Here is a 20,187-nt window from a genome sequence, read left to right as displayed (position 1 = left end):
GGGTTAGGGTTGGAATTAGGGCTAGGGTTGGAATTAGGGTTACGGGTGTGTTGGGGTTAGGGTTGTGGTTAGGGGTGTGTTGGGGTTAGGGTTGGGATTAGGGTTATGGCTACAGTTGGGATTAGGGTTAGGGGTGTGTTGGGGTTAGTGTTGAAGTTAGAAATGAGGGGTTTCCACTGTTTAGGCACATCAGGGGTCTCCAAACGCAACATGGCGCCACCATTGATTCCAGCCAATCTTGCATTCAAAAAGTCAAATGGTGCTCCCTCCCTTCCAAGCCCCGACGTGTGCCCAAACAGTGGTTTACCCCCACATTTGGGGTACCAGCGTACTCAGGACAAACTGGGCAACAACTGTTGGGGTCCAATTTCTCCTGTTACCCTTGCAAAAATAAAAAATTACTTGCTAAGACATAATTTTTGAGGAAAGAAGAATGATTTTTTATTTTCACGGCTCTGCGTTGTAAACTTCTGTGAAGCACTTGGGGGTTGAACGTGCTCATCACACATCTAGATAAGTTCCTTGGGGGGTCTAGTTTCCAAAATGGGGTCACTTGTGGGGTGTTTCTACTGTTTAGGCACATCAGGGGCTCTGCAAATGCAACGTGACGCCCGCAGACCATTCCATCAAAGTCTGCATTTCAAATGTCACTACTTCCCTTCCGAGCCCTGACGTGTGCCCAAACAGTGGTTTACCCCCACATATGGGGTATCACTGTACTCACAACAAACTGGGCAACAAACATTGGGGCCCAATTTCTCCTGTTACCCTTGTGAAAATAAAAAATTGCTTGCTAAAACATCTTTTTTGAGGAAAGAAAAATGATTTTTTATTTTCACGGCTCTGCGTTGTAAACTTCTGTGAAGCACTTGGGGGTTGAATGTGCTCATCACACATCTAGATAAGTTCCTTGGGGGGTCTAGTTTCCAAAATGGGGTCACTTGTGGGGTGTTTCTACTGTTTAGGCACATCAGGGGCTCTGCAAATGCAACGTGACGCCAGCAGACCATTCCATCAAAGTCTGCATTCCAAAACGTCACTACTTCCCTTCCGAACCCCGACGTGTGCCAAAACAGTGGTTTACCCCCACATATGGGGTATCAGCGTACTCAGGAGAAACTGGACAACAACTTTTGGGGTCCAATTTCTCCTGTTACCCTTGCAAAAATAAAAAATTCTGGGCTAAAAAAATATTTTTGAGGAAAGGAAACACATTTATTATTTTCACGGCTCTGCGTTATAAACTTCTGTGAAGCACTTGGGGGTTCAAAGTGCTCACCACACATCTAGATAAGTTCCTTGGGGGGTCTAGTTTCCAAAATGGAGTCACTTGTGGGGAGTTCCTACTGTTTAGGCACATCAGGGGCTCTGCAAATGCAACGTGACGCCCGCAGAGCATTCCATCAAAGTCTGCATTCCAAAACGTCACTACTTCCCTTCCGAGCCCCGGCATGTGCCCAAACAGTGGTTTACCCCCACATATGGGGTATCAGCGTACTCAGGAGAAACTGGGCAACAACTTTTGGGGTCCAATTTCTCCTGTTACCCTTGCAAAAATAAAAAATTCTGGGCTAAAAAAATATTTTTGAGGAAAGGAAACACATTTATTATTTTCACGGCTCTGCGTTATAAACTTCTGTGAAGCACTTGGGGGTTCAAAGTGCTCACCACACATCTAGATAAGTTCCTTGGGGGGTCTAGTTTCCAAAATGGAGTCACTTGTGGGGAGTTCCTACTGTTTAGGCACATCAGGGGCTCTGCAAATGCAACGTGACGCCCGCAGGGCATTCCATCAAAGTCTGCATTCCAAAACGTCACTACTTCCCTTCCGAGCCCCGGCATGTGCCCAAACAGTGGTTTACCCCCACATATGGGGTATCAGCATACTCAGGAGAAACTGGACAACAACTTTTGGGGTCCAATTTCTCCTGTTACCCTTGCAAAAATAAAAAATTCTGGGCTAAAAAAATATTTTTGAGGAAAGGAAACACATTTATTATTTTCACGGCTCTGCGTTATAAACTTCTGCGAAGCACTTGGGGGTTCAAAGTGCTCACCACACATCTAGATTAGTTCCTTGGGAGGTCTAGTTTCCAAAATGGGGTCACTTGTTAGGGAGCTCCAATGTTTAGGCACACAGGGGCTCTCCAAACGTGACATGGTGTCCGCTAATGATTGGAGCTAATTTTCCATTCAAAAAGCCAAATGGCGTGCCTTCCCTTCCGAGCCCTGCCGTGTGCCCAAACAGTGGTTTACCCCCACATATGGGGTATCATCGTACTCAGGACAAACTGGACAACAACATTTGGGGTCCAATTTCTCCTATTACCCTTGGAAAATTAAAAAATCCTGGGCTAAAAATCATTTTTGAGGAAAGAAAAATTATTTTTTATTTTCACGGCTCTGCGTTATAAACTTCTGTGAAGCATCTGGGGGTTATAAGTGCTCACTATGCATCTAGATAAGTTCCTTGGGGGGTCTAGTTTCCAAAATGGGGTCACGTGTAGGGGAGCTCCAATGTTTAGGCACACAGGGGCTCTCCAAACGCGACATGGTGTTCGCTAACGATTGGAGCTAATTTTCCATTCAAAAAGTCAAATGGCACGCCTCCCCTTCCGAGCCTTGCCGTGCACCCAAACAGTGGTTTACCCCCACATATGAGGTATCAACATACTCAGCAGAAATTGCCCAACAAATTTTAGGATCCATTTTATCCTGTTGCCCATGTGAAAATGAAAAAATTGAGGCTAAAAGAAATTTTGTGTGAAAAAAAAGTACTTTTTCATTTTTACGGATCAATTTGTGAAGCACCTGAGAGTTTAAAGTGCTCACTATGCTTCTAGATAAGTTCCTTGGGGGGTCTACTTTCCAAAATGGGGTCACTTGTGGGAGCGCTCCAATGTTTAGGCACACGGGGGCTCTCCAAACGTGACATGGTCTCTGCTAGCGATGGAGATCATTTTTCATTCAAAAAGTCAAATGGCACTCCTTCCCTTCCGAGCCTTACCATGTGCCCAAACAGTGGTTTACCCCCACATGTGAGGTTTCAGTGTACTCAGGAGAAATTGTCCAACAAATTTTAGGATCCATTTTATCCTGTTGCCCATGTGAAAATGAAAAAATTGAGGCTAAAATATTTTTTTTGTGAAAAAAAAGTACTGTTTCATTTTTACGGATCAATTTGTGAAGCACCTGGGGGTTTAAAGTGCTCACTATGCTTCTAGATAAGTTCCTTGGGGGGTCTAGTTTCCAAAATGGGGTCACTTGTGGGGGAGCTCCAATGTTTAGGCACACGGGGGCTCTCCAAACGCGACATGGTGTCCGCTAAAGATTGGAGCCAATTTTTCATTCAAAAAGTCAAATGGCGCTCCTTTCCTTCCAAGCCCTGCCGTATGCCCAAACAGTGGTTTACCCCCACATATGAGGTATCAGCGTACTCAGGACAAATTGGACAACATCGTTCGTGGTCCAGTTTTTCCTTTTACCCTTGGGAAAATAAAAAAATTGTTGCTAAAATATCATTTTTGTGACTAAAAAGTTAAATGTTCATTTTTTCCTTCCATGTTGCTTCTGCTGCTGTGAAACACCTGAAGGGTTAATAAACTTCTTGAATGTGGTTTTGAGCACCTTGAGGGGTGCAGTTTTTAGAATGGTGTCACTTTGGGGTATTTTCAGCCATATAGAACCCTCAAACTGACTTCAAATGTGAGGTGGTCCCTAAAAAAAATGGTTTTGTAAATTTTGTTGTAAAAATGAGAAATCACTGGTCAAATTTTAACCCTTATAACTTCCTAGCAAAAAAAAAATTTGTTTCCAAAATTGTGCTGATGTAAAGTAGACATGTGAGAAATGTTATTTATTAACTGTTTTGTGTCACATACCTCTCTGGTTTAACAGAATAAAAATTAAAAATGTGAAAATTGCGAAATTTTCAAAATTTTCGCCAAATTTCCGTTTTTTTCACAAATAAACTCAGAAATTATCGACCTAAATTTACCACTATCATGAAGCCCAATATGTCACGACAAAACAATCTCAGAATCGCTAGGATCCGTTGAAGCGTTCCTGAGTTATTACCTCATAAAGGGACACTGGTCAGAATTGCAAAAAACGGCAAGGTCATTAAGGCCAAAATAGGCTGGGTCATGAAGGGGTTAAAAGTGGCAAACTGACTTTACCATTTGACCACCACATACCAGGAGATTTAAAGTTAAAATTCTTTGCTTGACAATGTTTTCATATTACGTCCATTTTGCCTATTATGATTTTCAGATGTGACCTATAGTCCTTAAAGGGAACCTGTCACCCCCCCCAAATCGATGGTGAGGTAAGCTCACCGGCATCAGGGGCTTATCTACAGCATTCTGAAATGCTGTAGATAAGCCCCCCGATGTTACCTGAAAGATGAGAAAAAGAGGCTAGAATATACTCACCCAGGGGCGTTTCCGCTGCGGTCCGGTCAAATGGGCGTCTCAGGTCCGCTCCGGCACCTCTAATCTTCATTCCATGATGTCCTCTTCGGGTCTTCATGCCGCGGCTCCGGCGCAGGTTTACTTTGTCTCCCCTGTTGAGGGCAGAGCAAAGTACTGCAGTGTGCAGGCGCCGGGCCTCTCTGACCTTTTTGGCGCCTGCACGCTGCAGTACTTTGCTCTGCCCTCAACAGGGCAGACAAAATACGCCTGCGCCAGAGCCGCGGCGTGAAGACCAGAAGAGGACGTCATGGAATGAAGATGGGAGGCGCTGTACCGGACCTGAGACGCCCATCGGAGCGGGACCGCCCCTGGGTGAGTATAATCGAACGTCTTTTTCTCCTCTTTCAGGTAACATCGAGGGCTTACAGCATGCTGTAGATAAGCCCCTGATGATGGTGAGCTTACCTCACCATAGATTTTGGGGGTGACAGGTTCCCTTTAATTGGGTTATAGTAAACACTTCCAAACTCAGGTTAGCCTGGATACATCATTTTGATGACGTTCATCCTTTTGTTCAGATGTTTCCGCATTCCTTGATTCCGCCTGTCTCATCTGATTCGCCTAAAGATGACGTTTCCGGTGTCCAGATCTTTCAGCTGCCTTTGATTTACCCTGTCTCATCCCTTTACTTTTCAATTTGGGGGGGAAATGGGAGTGCGTCTTATAATGCGGACATACCTTACTGGCCGCGGTGGAGCAGGGTCCCAGGGTTGCTGCTGGAGGAGGCAAGGAGCTGGAGTGTTGCTGCAGGCCGCAGGCTGGGATGAGGGGGTGTTCCCATGTGCGCCGCTGCTGGTGAAAATGGCTGCAGTGCTCTGTGGTGTGGGGGGCCCTTTGGCATTTTGTGAAAGCCTAGAGCTCCCCCGCACATCCATAATTGCGATGTGGTGGCCTCCGGGAAAATGGCCGCCGGGGGGCGGCGCATGCACAGATGGAGATCTCGGCACCAAGATCTCGGGAGCTGAGATCTCGTCTCCCTAGATCTCGGGACGAGATCTCGTTGCCGGGATCTCAAACCGAGCATGCACCGCCCCCAGCAGCCATTTTCCTGGAGGTCACCACATCGCAGTAAAGTGTGCTAGGGGTCTCGAGGCTTTCACAAAATGCCGGCGGAGCTCCCCCCACCACAGAGCACCACAGCCATTTTCACCCACAGCGGCGCACATGGGATCACCCCCTCATCCCAGACTGCGGCCTGCAGCAACACTCCAGCTCCTTGCCTCCTCCAGCAGTGATCCTGGGACCCCGTTTCACCGCAGCCACCACCACCTGGTAAGCAATAAGCTGCATGGATTATAAGAGGCGCCATCATTTTATTTAAAAAAAAAGGTTTTTATCCTATTTCTCTCCTCAAAATTTGGGGTGTGTCTTATATAATCCGCAAAATAGGGTATAAATAGATGTAAAAAAGAAAACTAAACAGTGTAAAATAATAAATCTCCTCATGTTTCCCTTATTATCTCCAGTAATTGTATTATTCCACAGGATTTGTATGATGTTACATCGGCTCATCTTCTTCTCATTCAGGTCTCTACAATATCGGATCCTCTCAGTGAAGATCTTCCATATAAAATAATTTTTCTGAATTACCCATCAAGGATTGATATGGACAGAGACAAGATGGCGGAGAGGATATTACACCTCACCCTAGAGATCCTCTTCCGGCTTACTGGAGAGGTGAGAGATTCTGATGACATCACATTACATCATTCTTATCTATGGGAATAACAGATGGACAGAACTGGAGAGGTGAGGACTCTGGAAATGTCTGTAGTGAGATTTATTCATGTGTCTCTCCATAACCAGGATTACACAGTAGTGAAGAAGACCTCTAGTGAGCGCTGTCAGGTCCCTGTGTCTGAGGGATGGGGAAGACCCCTGAGCCCAATCCCAGGACCTCCACCTCACCCCCTGATACATGAGGACATCAATGACCAGAAGATCCTAGAATGTATCTACAAGATGACTGAGTTGCTGACTGGAGAGGTGACACTGCTGGGAATGCTGGGACATTATACAGTAATGCTATGAAGGGATCGGGGGGATGACGGTATCATTGTATGTGTCAGGTTCCTATAAGATGTCAGGATGTCGCTGTCTATTTCTCCATGGAGGAGTGGGAGTATTTAGAAGGACACAAAGATCTGTACAAGGAGATCATGATGGAGGTTCCCCAGCCCGTCACATCACCAGGTAATAGACAGGACTAAATACACACGGCCTATAATTATGTGTATGTAAAGAATGAATTCAGTCCCTGTATGTGTTTCCTCCAGATCTATCCAGTAAGAGGACAACACCAGAGAGATGTCCTCATCCTCTTCTTCCACAGGACGGTAACCAAGAAGATCCCAATGTTCCTCAGGATCATCAGGTAGATGGAGAGAGGGTGTCATGAGATCTCCCCTATGATGTGTAGACGGCTGTGAAGGTCTTGTGCTCAGTCTTGTTTTATCCCCCAATATTATATGTTTTTTACTTGTGTAATGAGAACGGTGGAGATGGCAGGGTTAGAGCTGATCATAGATGTGACTTCTCCATCTGTCTGTAACTTTTACAATATTTGTTTCAGGGTGAAGATCTGACCCATATTAATACCACAGAGACATATGTGAGGGGTGGTGAGTGGTGTAAAGAGGAGATTCCTACGTATGACTACCCAGGTGAGTAGTGATGAGCGAATTTGTTCGGAAAACGATTGTCAAACATAAATTCAGCACGAATATGGCACATTCAGATTCGTGATCAGACATGCAGAAATAGCTGGCGCACTATAATATCCATAAATAAATAAATAAATAATGGGGGTGCATAACGTGGCTAATAGGACAAGCAATAATGACAGGAGAAAAGAAAGCCACTGCAATATATGCACACCACCAAATATAAAGTGAATCAAACAAGCTTTATTGATAACATGTAAAAACAATTAAAAACATGTAAACACAACTCCCTTCGTGTATACACTCCCAAAACAGCTCAGTATTGCACACAGCTTCCAAATAATGGCCGAGGACATCTATCCAATATAACACTTGGTCAGTACTGTGCACCCAATTAGATGGTCACTGGCAAGTCAGCCACCCTATGTTCAGAAGCACAATAGCAGAGTAATATAAAACTACCACACAAGAGCCCCAGGCTGCGATCCTCCCCCAAAGCTACACATACAAAGAGCACCGAATGGTACGGCAAATAATAGCCTTAGGTGAATAGGAGGAACAAAATCTCACCCTCCAAATACCTATGTCATCTGTGCTGAAAGTAGGGAGAGGATGATGCAACGGTTGCCAAAAGAGTACTGGTCAGGGTAAAAGACTGACAACTAGGGTTGAGCGAAACGGGTCGTTCATTTTCAAAAGTCGCCGACTTTTGGCTAAGTCGGCGTCTCATGAAACCCGATCCGACCCCTGTGCTTGTCGGCCATGCGGTACGCGACTTTCGCGCCAAAGTCGCGTTTCAATGACGCGAAAAGCGCCATTTCTCAGCCAATGAAGGTGAACGCAGAGTGTGGGCAGCGTGATGACATAGGTCCTGGTCCCCACCATCTTAGAGAAGGGCATTGCAGTGATTGGCTTGCTGTCTGCGGCGTCACAGGGGCTATAAAGGGGCGTTCCCGCCGACCGCCATCTTACTGCTGCTGATCTGAGCTTAGGGAGAGGTTGCTGCCGCTTCGTCAGAAGAAGGGATAGCGTTAGGCAGGGTCCACTAACCACCAAACCGCTTGTGCTGTAGCGATTTCCACTGTCCAACACCACCTTCGGTGTGCAGGAACAGTGGAAGCTACATTTTTTTTTTCTCTCAGCGCTGTAGCTCATTGGGCTGTCCTAGAAGGCTCCGTGATAGCTGTATTGCTGTGTGTACGCCACTGTGCAAACCAACTGCTTTTTTCAAAGCACATATCCTCTTGTTCCTTTCTGCACAGCTATCTTTTTTGTTTGTCCACACTTTTTATTTAATTTGTGCATCAGTCCACTCCTATTGCTGCCTGCCATACCTGGCTTACATTACTGCAGGGAGATAGTAATTGTAGGACAGTCCCTGTTTTTTTTTTTTTTTTTGTGGAAGATTAAGATTGGCATTTCTGCTACAGTGCCATCCCTGTGTGTGCCATCTCTCACTGAGTGGGCCATAGAAAGCCTATTTATTTTTTTCCTTGATTTGTGTTCTAAAATCTACCTCAACACAAAAACACTACATCAATCAGTGGGAGAAAAATATTGGCCTCAGTCAGGGCTTGTGTGCCACTCCTGTGTGTGCCATCTCTCATTCAGTGGGCCATACAAAGCCTATTTATTTTTTTGTTTTTTTTAATATTATTGGGTTTCTAAAGTCTCCCTGAAAAAAAAAAAAATACATAAAAAAACAGTGGGAGAGTAATATTGCCCTTTCAGCTTGTGTGCCAGTCTTGACTCCTGGGTGTGCCACCTCTCTCTCTCTAATTGTGGGCCATAGAAAGCCTATTTATTTTTTTGCTTTGTTTAATATTATTTGGTTTCTAAAGTCTCCCTGAAAAAAAAAAATACATAAAAAAACAGTGGGAGAGTAATATTGCCCTTTCAGCTTGTGTGCCAGTCTTGACTCCTGGGTGTGCCACCTCTCTCTCTCTAATTGTGGGCCATAGAAAGCCTATTTATTTTTTTGCTTTTTTTAATATTATTTGGTTTCTAAAGTCTCCCTGAAAAAAAAAAAATACATAAAAAAACAGTGGGAGAGTAATATTGCCCTTTCAGCTTGTGTGCCAGTCTTGACTCCTGGGTGTGCCACCTCTCTCTAATTGTGGGCCATAGAAAGCCTATTTATTTTTTTGCTTTGTTTAATATTATTTGGTTTCTAAAGTCTCCCTGAAAAAAAAAAAAAAAAAAAACATAAAAAAACAGTGGGAGAGTAATATTGCCCTTTCAGCTTGTGTGCCAGTCTTGACTCCTGGGTGTGCCACCTCTCTCTCTCTCTAATTGTGGGCCATAGAAAGCCTATTTATTTTTTTGCTTTGTTTAATATTATTTGGTTTCTAAAGTCTCCCTGAAAAAAAAAAAATACATAAAAAAACAGTGGGAGAGTAATATTGCCCTTTCAGCTTGTGTGCCAGTCTTGACTCCTGGGTGTGCCACCTCTCTCTCTCTAATTGTGGGCCATAGAAAGGCTATTTTTTTTTTTTTTTTTATTAGTATTTGGTTTCTAAATTGTCCCTGAAAAAAACATTTTATCTTATTTGGTTTCTAAAGTCTCCCTGAGGAAAAAAAAAAAAAATTAGGTGGGAGAATAATATTGACATTAGTGCTTGAGTGACAGTCCTGCGTGTGTGTCATCTCTGTGATTTTGTGCCACAGAAAACAGAGTGTGTAACATTGTGCCTGATTTTCCTTGTGGTCTCACCAACCTGTTAAGGGATATAGAAATCATACTGAAGTTATAGCTCACCGTGTAAGTTGTTTGACAGCAACAAATAAAGTTACTTTGGTTAATTTTTTAAAACAATGAGGAAGTCTGGTGCAAGAGGTCGTGGCCGTGGGCGTTCATTGTCAGCTGGTATTGATGGTAGTGGTAGTGGAGCATCAGGTGGTCGTGGGGATAAAAATATTCCACCTAAGTCTGGAGCTGTGGAGCCAGTTTCGTCGTCTGGCTACACAAGGCCTCGAACGCTCTCTTTTCTGGGAGTAGGAAAAACGCTTTTAAAGCCGGAGCAGCAACAGCAATTTTTGGCTTACATTGCAGACTCAGCCTCTAGCTCTTTTGCCTCCTCTTCTGAAACTGGTAAATGTAAAAGCAGTGCGTCGCTTGTGGATGTTCACGGTCAGGGACAAGTCGCTTCCTTGTCCTCCTCAGCAAAAACTACAACAAGAGAGAAGGATGCAGCAGGCGACACAACGGGTCACTCCATGGAGCTCTTTACACATACCGTCCCTGGCTTAGAAAGTGAAACACTTAACAGGCCATGCCCATTACAAGTAGATTCTGACATGGAGTGCACTGATGCACAGCCACAGCCAGAGTACTATGCTGCTCCTTTGACTCAGACCACCACATTGCCCTCTCAGGGTACAGATCCACAATCAGACCCTGATGAGACTATGTTGCCCCGCCATGAACGCTATACCACAGACCGACACAGTGACACAGACGAAGTTGCACACGAGCTCGAAGAGGAGGTAATAGATGACCCGGTTGTTGACCCCGATTGGCAGCCATTGGGGGAACAGGGTGCAGGCAGCAGTAGTTCAGAAGCGGAGGTGGAGGAGGGGCCGCAGCAGGCATCAACATCGCAACAGGTTCCATCTGCCGGGCCCCTATCTGGCCCAAAACGCGTGTCAAAGCCAAAACCTGTTGGAGCACAGCGTTGCCATCCGGTTAAAGCTCAGTCTGCAATCCCTGAAAAGGGATCCGATGCTAGGAAGAGTGCAGTCTGGCATTTTTTTAAACAACATCCAATTGATCAGCGCAAAGTCATCTGTCAAAAATGTTCTACTAGCTTAAGCAGAGGTCAGAATCTGAAAAGTCTCAATACTAGTTGCATGCATAGACACTTAACCACCATGCATTTTCAAGCCTGGACTAACTACCAAACGTCCCTTAAGGTTGTAGCACCCTCGGCCAATGAAGCTAGTCATCAACGCAACATCCCTTCCGTCACTGTAAGGCCACCATTTTCCGCACCACCGGCAGTATCTGTGCAGGTTTCTTTGCCAGCCAAAAGCAGTCAGGGTCAGGGAATCACCAGTTTTGTAGGCGGAAATATTGCATCTAGGGCACCGGCGGAAACAATACCGTCTCCAACCGTCTCTCAGTCTGCCATGTCCACCGGCACACCCGCAAGTTCCACGATCTCCATCTCTCCAGTTCAGCTCACACTACATGAGACTCTGGTTAGAAAAAGGAAGTACTTATCCTCGCATCCGCGTACACAGGGTTTTAACGCCCACATAGCTAGACTAATCTCGTTAGAGATGATGCCCTACCGGTTAGTTGAAAGCGAAGCTTTCAAAGCCCTGATGGAGTACGCTGAACCACGATACGAGCTACCCAGTCGACACTTTTTTTCCAGAAAAGCCATCCCAGCCCTGCACCATCATGTTAAACAGTGCATCGTCCATGCACTCAGGCAATCTGTGAGTACAAAGGTGCACCTGACTACAGATGCATGGACCAGTAGGCATGGCCAGGGACGTTATGTGTCCATCACGGCACACTGGGTGAATGTGGTGGATGGAGGGTCCACAGGGGACATCAATTTCGGGACAGTTGTGCCTAGCCCACGGTCTAGGAAACAGTTGGCTGTAGGCGTTCGCACCCCCTCCTCCTCCTCCTCCTCGTCCTCCTGCAGAAGCTACAGCTCTTCCACAGACCGCAGTCGGCCAACCACTCCATCGGCAGATGACACTGTTGCACACCAGTTGTCCCATTATGGGCCAGCTACTGGCAAGCGTCAGCAGGCTGTATTGGCTATGAAGTGTTTGGGCGACAACAGACACACCGCGGAAGTTCTGTCCGAGTTCTTGCAACAAGAAACGCAGTCGTGGCTGGGCACAGTAGATCTTGAGGCAGGCAAGGTAGTTAGTGATAACGGAAGGAATTTCATGGCTGCCATCTCCCTTTCCCAACTGAAACACATTCCTTGCCTGGCTCACACCTTAAACCTGGTGGTGCAGTGCTTATTGAAAACTTATCCTGGGTTCTCCGTCCTGCTCCTCAAAGTGCGTGGACTTTGCTCACATATCCGACGTTCGCCTGTACACGCCAGCCGTATGCAGACCTATCAGCGGTCTTTGAACCTTCCCCAGCATCGCCTAATCATAGACGTTGCAACAAGGTGGAACTCAACACTGCACATGCTTCAGAGACTGTGCCAACAGAGGCGGGCTGTTATGTTTTTGTGGGAGGATACACATACACGGGCAGGCAGTAGGATGGCAGACATGGAGTTGTCAGGTGTGCAGTGGTCGAAGATACAAGACATGTGTCAAGTCCTTCAGTGTTTTGAGGAATGCACACGGCTGGTTAGTGCAGACAACGCCGTAATAAGCATGAGCATCCCCCTAATGCGTCTGCTGATGCAAAGTTTGACGCACATAAAGGAGCAGGCGTCTGCACCAGAGGAAGAGGAAAGCCTTGATGACAGTCAGCCATTGTCTGGTCAGGGCAGTGTACAGGACGAGGTAGCGGGCGAAGAGGAGGTGGAGGACGAGGAGGATGATGGGGATGAGTATATTTTTAATGCGGAACCTTTCCCGGGGGCACTGGAAATTGGTTGCGTGTCCAGGCCGGGTTCTGGTTTTTTGAGGGACACAAGTGACGTAGATTTGCCTGCAACTGCCCCTCACCCAATCACAACCGGAGATTTGACAACTGGAACTTTGGCCCACATGGCGGATTATGCCTTACGTATCCTAAAAAGGGACACACGCATAACGAAAATGATGAACAATGACGATTACTGGTTGGCCTGCCTCCTTGATCCAAGCTATAAAGGCAAATTGCAAAATATTATGCCACATGAGAACTTGGAACTAATATTAGCAACCAAACAATCAACTCTTGTTGACCGTTTGCTTCAGGCATTCCCAGCACACAGCGCACGTGATCGTTCTCACACGAGCTCAAGGGGGCAACAGACTAGGAGTGTTAGGGGTGCACACATCAGAAGTGGCGTTGGACAGAGGGGTTTTCTGACCAGGTTGTGGAGTGATTTTGCTATGACCGCAGACAGGACAGGTACTGCTGCATCAATTGAAAGTGACAGGAGACAACATTTGTCCAGTATGGTTACTAACTATTTTTCATCCCTTATCGATGTTCTCCCTCAACCGTCATTCCCATTTGATTACTGGGCATCAAAATTAGACACCTGGCCAGAATTGGCAGAATATGCATTGCAGGAGCTTGCTTGCCCGGCAGCAAGTGTCCTATCAGAAAGAGTATTCAGTGCTGCAGGTTCAATATTAACCGAAAAAAGGACTCGTCTGGCTACTCAAAATGTTGACGATCTAACATTCATTAAAATGAACCACAACTGGATTTCGAAATCTTTTGCCGCACCTTGCCCGGCCGACACCTAGCTTTCCTATGAAAAGCTCTTGCCTGTGAATTACTTTTCTAATGTCTAATTTGCTGCAGCTGATAGTACAGCATACGACATGTTTACACCTCCCTAAATGGCCAAACTCCCCACACGGGGCCGTGGTATCGCGACTTGGCGCAAGCACCCGTGAGACTGCTGTTTGTCTGAAGAGGTGCGTGTGCTCGCTTTTGGTTGACGGCATTGCTACTGGGTCCCTCATAGTACAATGTAGTGTCTCTGGCGGTGGTGGTGCGCACCCAACGTCAGACACACTGTTGTAACATGAGGGGCCCTGGGGCGGTCCCGCCGGCCTCAAGAGAGTTCCCCCTACCCCAGCTCAAACTGTGCTCTACCACGTGCAAAATTATGTCGCACAGCTCCACCAATCTTTAGTCTATTCGCTGACATCATTCAATGTCTGGCACTGACAATACAAATTTGTAGACATCTATGATGCAACTTAAAGTAGTCTGTGTCTGTGTCCTATATTGGCACCATTAAATAGTTACTGCCAAATTACTATGTCAGAAACTCAGCAGATGAGCCCACCCCTGTACCTAAGTATGCCACCTTTTTTTTTGTTTTGGTTGTTTTGCGAGACGTTAACATCTATTTATATTTTGGGAGTACTGGGACAGACACTCCTTGCAATACTCCTCCACTGACCACCAAGCTGCCTGTGTATCCATGTAACCGATGTAAAACTGCCATGAGCCTATTGTTTGTTATTTTAGGCCTTTGATAGCCTGTCTGCGGTCCCTACTTTAAATACTCCTCCACTGACCACCAAGCTGCCTGTGTATCCATGTAACCGATGTAAAACTGCCATGAGCCTATTGTTTGTTATTTTAGGCCTTTGATAGCCTGTCTGCGGTCCCTACTTTAAATACTCCTCCACTGACCACCAAGCTGCCTGTGTATCCATGTAACCGATGTAAAACTGCCATGAGCCTATTGTTTGTTATTTTAGGCCTTTGATAGCCTGTCTGCGGTCCCTACTTTAAATACTCCTCCACTGACCACCAAGCTGCCTGCCCGTGTATCCATGTAACCGATGTAAAACTGCAGTATTTTGCTTATAAAAAAGAAAATACTGGAGAGATATCAAATGCAGACATTTTAACATTAAAAACAAAAACACATACAACAAAAAACTGGTACAGTACAAAAATTGGCCACCAGCTACAAAAACTTTCTCCTGCAAGTAGTTAACTGAAAGGTTTTTTTCCATTGAAAACACAGATATGGCATCCACCGAGTGTTGTCCTGTCGCGTCTTCTTTATATTATTGCCAAGAAGCTGCAACTGAATAAAGCTATGCTTCAACCTTCTGTTCCAAATTACGAATTTTAAAAATGAAATTGGCTGTTCCGGCCTACTAAAGGTGTCTGCCCCTGCCTGGTGTTGTCCTCAACTGAATAAAGCTGAGCTTCTACCTTCTGCCTCTTATTAACTGCTTTTTTTTTATAAAATTGGCTGTTCCGGCCTACTAAAGGTGTCTGCCCCTGCCTGGTGTTGTCCTCAACTGAATAAAGCTGAGCTTCAACCTTCAGTTCCAAATTACCATTTTTAAAAATGCAATTGGCTGTTCCGGCCTACTAAAGGGGTCTGCCCCTGCCTGGTGTTGTCCTCAACTGAATAAAGCTGAGCTTCTACCTTCTGCCTCTTACAAACTGCTGTTTTTTAAAAAAAATTGGCTGTTCCGGCCTACTAAAGGTGTCTGTCTGCCCCTGCCTGGTGTTGTCCTCAACTGAACAAAGCTGTGCTTCAACCTTCTGTTCCAAATTACCATTTTTAAAAATGCCATTGGCTGTTCCGGCCTACTAAAGGTGTCTGTCTGCCCCTGCCTGGTGTTGTCCTCAACTGAATAAAGCTGAGCTTCAACCTTCAGTTCCAAATTACCATTTTTAAAAATGCAATTGGCTGTTCCGGCCTACTAAAGGTGTCTGTCTGCCCCTGCCTGGTGTTGTCCTCAACTGAATAAAGCTGAGCTTCAACCTTCAGTTCCAAATTACCATTTTTAAAAATGCAATTGGCTGTTCCGGCCTACTAAAGGTGTCTGTCTGCCCCTGCCTGGTGTTGTCCTCAACTGAATAAAGCTGAGCTTCAACCTTCAGTTCCAAATTACCATTTTTAAAAATGCAATTGGCTGTTCCGGCCTACTAAAGGTGTCTGTCTGCCCCTGCCTGGTGTTGTCCTCAACTGAATAAAGCTGAGCTTCAACCTTCAGTTCCAAATTACCATTTTTAAAAATGCAATTGGCTGTTCCGGCCTACTAAAGGGGTCTGCCCCTGCCTGGTGTTGTCCTCAACTGAATAAAGCTGAGCTTCTACCTTCTGCCTCTTACTAACTGCTGTTTTTAAAAAAAAATTGGCTGTTCCGGCCTACTAAAGGTGTCTGTCTGCCCCTGCCTGGTGTTGTCCTCAACTGAACAAAGCTGTGCTTCAACCTTCTGTTCCAAATTACCATTTTTAAAAATGCCATTGGCTGTTCCGGCCTACTAAAGGTGTCTGTCTGCCCCTGCCTGGTGTTGTCCTCAACTGAATAAAGCTGAGCTTCAACCTTCAGTTCCAAATTAAAAAATTTTAAAAATGCAATTGGCTGTTCCGGCCTACTAAAGGTGTCTGTCTGCCCCTGCCTGGTGTTGTCCTCAACTGAATAAAGCTGAGCTTCAACCTTCAGTTCCAAATTACCATTTTTAAAAATGCAATTGGCTGTTCCGGCCTACTAAAGGTGTCTGTCTGCCCCTGCCTGGTGTTGTCCTCAACTGAATAAAGCTGAGCTTCAACCTTCAGTTCCAAATTACCATTTTTAAAAATGCAATTGGCTGTTCCGGCCTACTAAAGGTGTCTGTCTGCCCCTGCCTGGTGTTGTCCTCAACTGAATAAAGCTGAGCTTCAACCTTCAGTTCCAAATTACCATTTTTAAAAATGCAATTGGCTGTTCCGGCCTACTAAAGGGGTCTGCCCCTGCCTGGTGTTGTCCTCAACTGAATAAACCTGAGCTTCTACCTTCTGCCTCTTACTAACTGCTGTTTTTTAAAAAAATTGGCTGTTCCGGCCTACTAAAGGTGTCTGTCTGCCCCTGCCTGGTGTTGTCCTCAACTGAACAAAGCTGAGCTTCCACATTCTGGCTGTCGCCCTATACTATCAGATATTAAACTGCATTTGGCCTACTAGTGTGGTTAGGCCCTTGAAACAGTGTCTGCTGCTCTTGGGTTTGCTACTCCACTGAACAAAGCAATGCCGCCTGTTTAGTCCTGTTACCAATTTTGAACTGCATTTAGCCTACTTTATTCTTTGGCCCTATATCTGTTTCCTCCTCATCCTGCCCATTGCCCAGCCACTGCTAGATGAGTCTGCTGGTACATTGACCTAGACCACTACATTCCCCTTATACTCTACACAGCCAGAATCTGACCCTGCTGAAAGTAAGGTTCCCCTTCCCGCATGTTATACCACCTTACACAGGGACAGAGAGGAAGGTGCAGATGAAAGTGCAGGTTCCTTCATCAGGTGGGGGGGCATACTCGTTGGCGACGTCACTGGCACAGGGCCCCTCAGAGTACGCAAAAGTGTCGCTGCTGGTGGGAGGCGCCCCCGCCATGCAAACACACCGCTGTACTTTGAGGGGCCCTGTGCCAGTGCCAATGCGAACGAGTGGGCCCCCCCTGCTTGCTCAGGATCACAGCACTTGCAACGTTGAAATACTTACCTTTCCCTGCAACACCGCCGTGACGTAGTCCGCATTTCCTGGGCCCACGAAAAACTTGAGCCAGCCCTACTCCCCCCACAACTTTTGCCAAATGACCCCCAATTCCCTATGCCCAACTATTATTATAAAGTTAATTAAGATTGACAAGCTTCAGAAACAAGAATGGATGTTTTTGGCATTAAAATGGGCACTGTAGGTGTTTTCCTGGCCTCCACTCACTGCCGACTATGCTTCCCCATTGACTTGCATTGGGTTTCGTGTTTCGGTCGATCCCCGACTTTTAGCGATAATCGGCCGACTGCACTCGACTCGACTCTGGACAAAATCGGGTTTCACAAAACCCGACTCGATCTTAAAAAAATGAAAGTCGCTCAACTCTACTGACAACCATCCTGGAGATAGCCAGGACTGAGCGCCCAGGGAGCATGGAATGACGGAGGGAGAGCCCAACGCGTGTCGCTGTTAAAAACAGCTTCGTCAGGGGAAGTAGGCTCAAAAAGAATCAATAAAGCTTATATACACCTGGTCTAATGAAATAAGTCACAGTCCGGTGTGTAATAGATCCACGGTGGAGGCTCCATAGGCAGCGGTAGGAGGGAACCTCAGATCGTTTGAAGTGCGCATGCGCCGGCCACCAGACCGACGGAGCGCTCCAGGATCAAAATTAGGAAGTAGTGGCAAGACAATGCTACAGCGCATGCGCGGCTCCCGGGAGCAAAACAATGTATCAGTCAAGTGTGTATGACCGATACATTGCTCAAGGGGAACTGAATTAAGGCATAAAATATTGAGAAATATATCCCATACATATCTGATAGAAAATATGGCTAAATACCGAATGAAAATAGCATGAAGCCTATTGACAAGGTGTCCCCATATAAACATAATGGGAGGGTAAAAGGCCCCCCCAAAAAGAATAACCTAGGAGAAAATGGCATAATTAGCAGAGCATTCGTAAACATACACATAATCCACTAAATGCTATATAGACATGAAAGAAATGGTTAGACATGAGTATATATGCTGGATTGAAATGCATATTGACAATACATTCCTTTGTACAAAAACAAACTATATATGGAGAAAATAAAATAAAAAAGGAACAAAAGGCTTTCTCTGTTCATATTCAAAGTTCGTCCTTGTGCCGTAATCCTCAGAGCCATAGAGGGAAGAGTCTAGTCCGCCAGGGTCCAGTCCTTCACATCAAGCAAACAAGCTGGTATATGGCACACATGTTGTCCAATTCCACTGGATGTAGCGTTGTTTTCGCTAGACAAGGTCCTATTGTCAGTCCGTATAGGAAAATCCCATTTAACCCAGAAAACCTGTAAACAAGAGATCTTCGTTAATGCCATGGGGTGCCATAGAGTGAAGAAGGTAAATCCAACGGGACTCCACCTGCAGCAGTCTAGTACGTAAAGATCCCCCCCTACCCGAACATCTTAGATGTTCGAGTCCAACCACTCTCGTGTCCTTGTAGCCCCCAGCATGATGGATCAGATAATGGGCTGCCACTGTAGTTAAAGTTTTACCTTTTCGTTTGTCGGCTGCTGCTGTATTAATCGTGGAGAAGTGCCCCTGAATCCTTCGGCGTAACCCTTGCGAGGTTTGACCTACGTATATACAAGGGCAAGGACAGATAATGGCATAGATGACGTTCGAGGTTTTACAATTGATATAAGATTTTATTTTATGTGTCTTCTGATCAGTCGGATTGATAAAAATGTCACGGGTAGGGTGCATATAGGGACATACCGTACAGTTTCCACATGGGAAAGAACCTCTGAGTACAATGCCACGGTAATAGACAGGACTAAATACACATGGCCTATAATTATCTGTATGTAAAGAATGAATTCAGTGCCTGTATGTGTTTCCTCCAGATCTATCCAGTAAGAGGACAACACCAGAGAGATGTCCCCGTCCTCTTCTTCCACAGGACTGTAAACAAGAAGATTCCAACGTTCCTCAGGATCATCAGGTAGATGGAGAGAAGGTGTCAGGAGATCTCCTCTATGATGTGTAGAAGCCGGTGAAGGTCCTGTGCTCAGTCTTATTTTATCCACCAGTATTATATGTTTTATACTTGTGTAATGAGAACGGTGGAGATGGCAGGATTAGAGCTGATCATAGATGTGACTTCTCAATCTGTCTGTGACCTTTACAATATTTATTTCAGAGTGAAGATCTGACCCATATTAATACTACAGAGACATATGTGAGGGGGGATGAGTGGTGTAAAGAGGAGGTTCCTACTTATGACTACCCAGGTGAGTAGTGATGAGCGAATTTGTTCGGAAAACGATCGTCAAACATAAATTCAGCACGAATATGGCACATTCAGATTCGTGATCAGAAACACGAGCAAAATTTTTGAAAATAGGGAAAAATCGGTAACATTTGGTTAAAAAGTGTGGGAAAATATTTGCGTTGCCACAAAAGTATTTTCAGCACTTTTGCAATGATAATGGTGGTATATCATGGGCATTTGGCACGTGTTTAGTGAGGGGAAGGGGTTTGCAGAGCCCAGAGGCGCAGCGTGCGTGGAAAGTTTTTTTTTTTTTTTTTGTTTGCTTTTTTTCTCCTAACTTTGTGTGCATATTGTATCTAGAAAATCAGGGAGCAGGACACATCCACATTGTCCAGACACAACGGCTTGTGTCACTGGCTGCTGAAATCACTTGTCCCTCTCCATATAAATAGTGGACACCTTGGTTTAGCTCCATTTTGACACTAACAGTGAAGAAAGGCTGCTCCTGATGCTGGCACTGTTAGCACTAGGTTTTAGATAGTTAGCTAGGTAGTGTCCTGTATGGCTGTGAAATCAACCTTCCAGTATATGTATGTATGTATGTGTGTGTGTGTGTGTGTGTGTGTGTGTGTGTATGTATATATATATATATATATATATATATCAGTTGTGGCCAAAAGTATTCACACCCCTGT

At 45.4% G+C, this 20,187-nt stretch overlaps 1 protein-coding gene across 2 annotated transcripts in view; it reads left to right on the top strand.

The window, feature by feature from the left end:
- The window catches only part of LOC143768018 (uncharacterized), a 52,811-nt gene that overhangs the window by 19,797 nt on the left and 12,827 nt on the right, over nucleotides 1-20,187 (top strand). Inside the window, exons 2-8 of one of the 2 annotated variants that reach the window (XM_077256659.1) lie at nucleotides 6,000-6,149; nucleotides 6,279-6,458; nucleotides 6,542-6,665; nucleotides 6,749-6,846; nucleotides 7,045-7,135; nucleotides 19,125-19,222; nucleotides 19,421-19,511. In XM_077256659.1, coding sequence (XP_077112774.1) covers nucleotides 6,078-6,149; nucleotides 6,279-6,458; nucleotides 6,542-6,665; nucleotides 6,749-6,846; nucleotides 7,045-7,135; nucleotides 19,125-19,222; nucleotides 19,421-19,511 — 754 coding nt within the window. In that variant the 5' untranslated portion in view covers nucleotides 6,000-6,077. The remainder of the gene's footprint in view (nucleotides 1-5,999; nucleotides 6,150-6,278; nucleotides 6,459-6,541; nucleotides 6,666-6,748; nucleotides 6,847-7,044; nucleotides 7,136-19,124; nucleotides 19,223-19,420; nucleotides 19,512-20,187) is intronic. The other variant, XM_077256661.1, reaches the window with a different exon arrangement.

This window comes from Ranitomeya variabilis, chromosome 4 (assembly GCF_051348905.1).
Source record: "Ranitomeya variabilis isolate aRanVar5 chromosome 4, aRanVar5.hap1, whole genome shotgun sequence".
Classification (NCBI taxonomy): domain Eukaryota; kingdom Metazoa; phylum Chordata; class Amphibia; order Anura; family Dendrobatidae; genus Ranitomeya; species Ranitomeya variabilis.
This window is presented reverse-complemented; position numbering and strand designations above follow the sequence as displayed.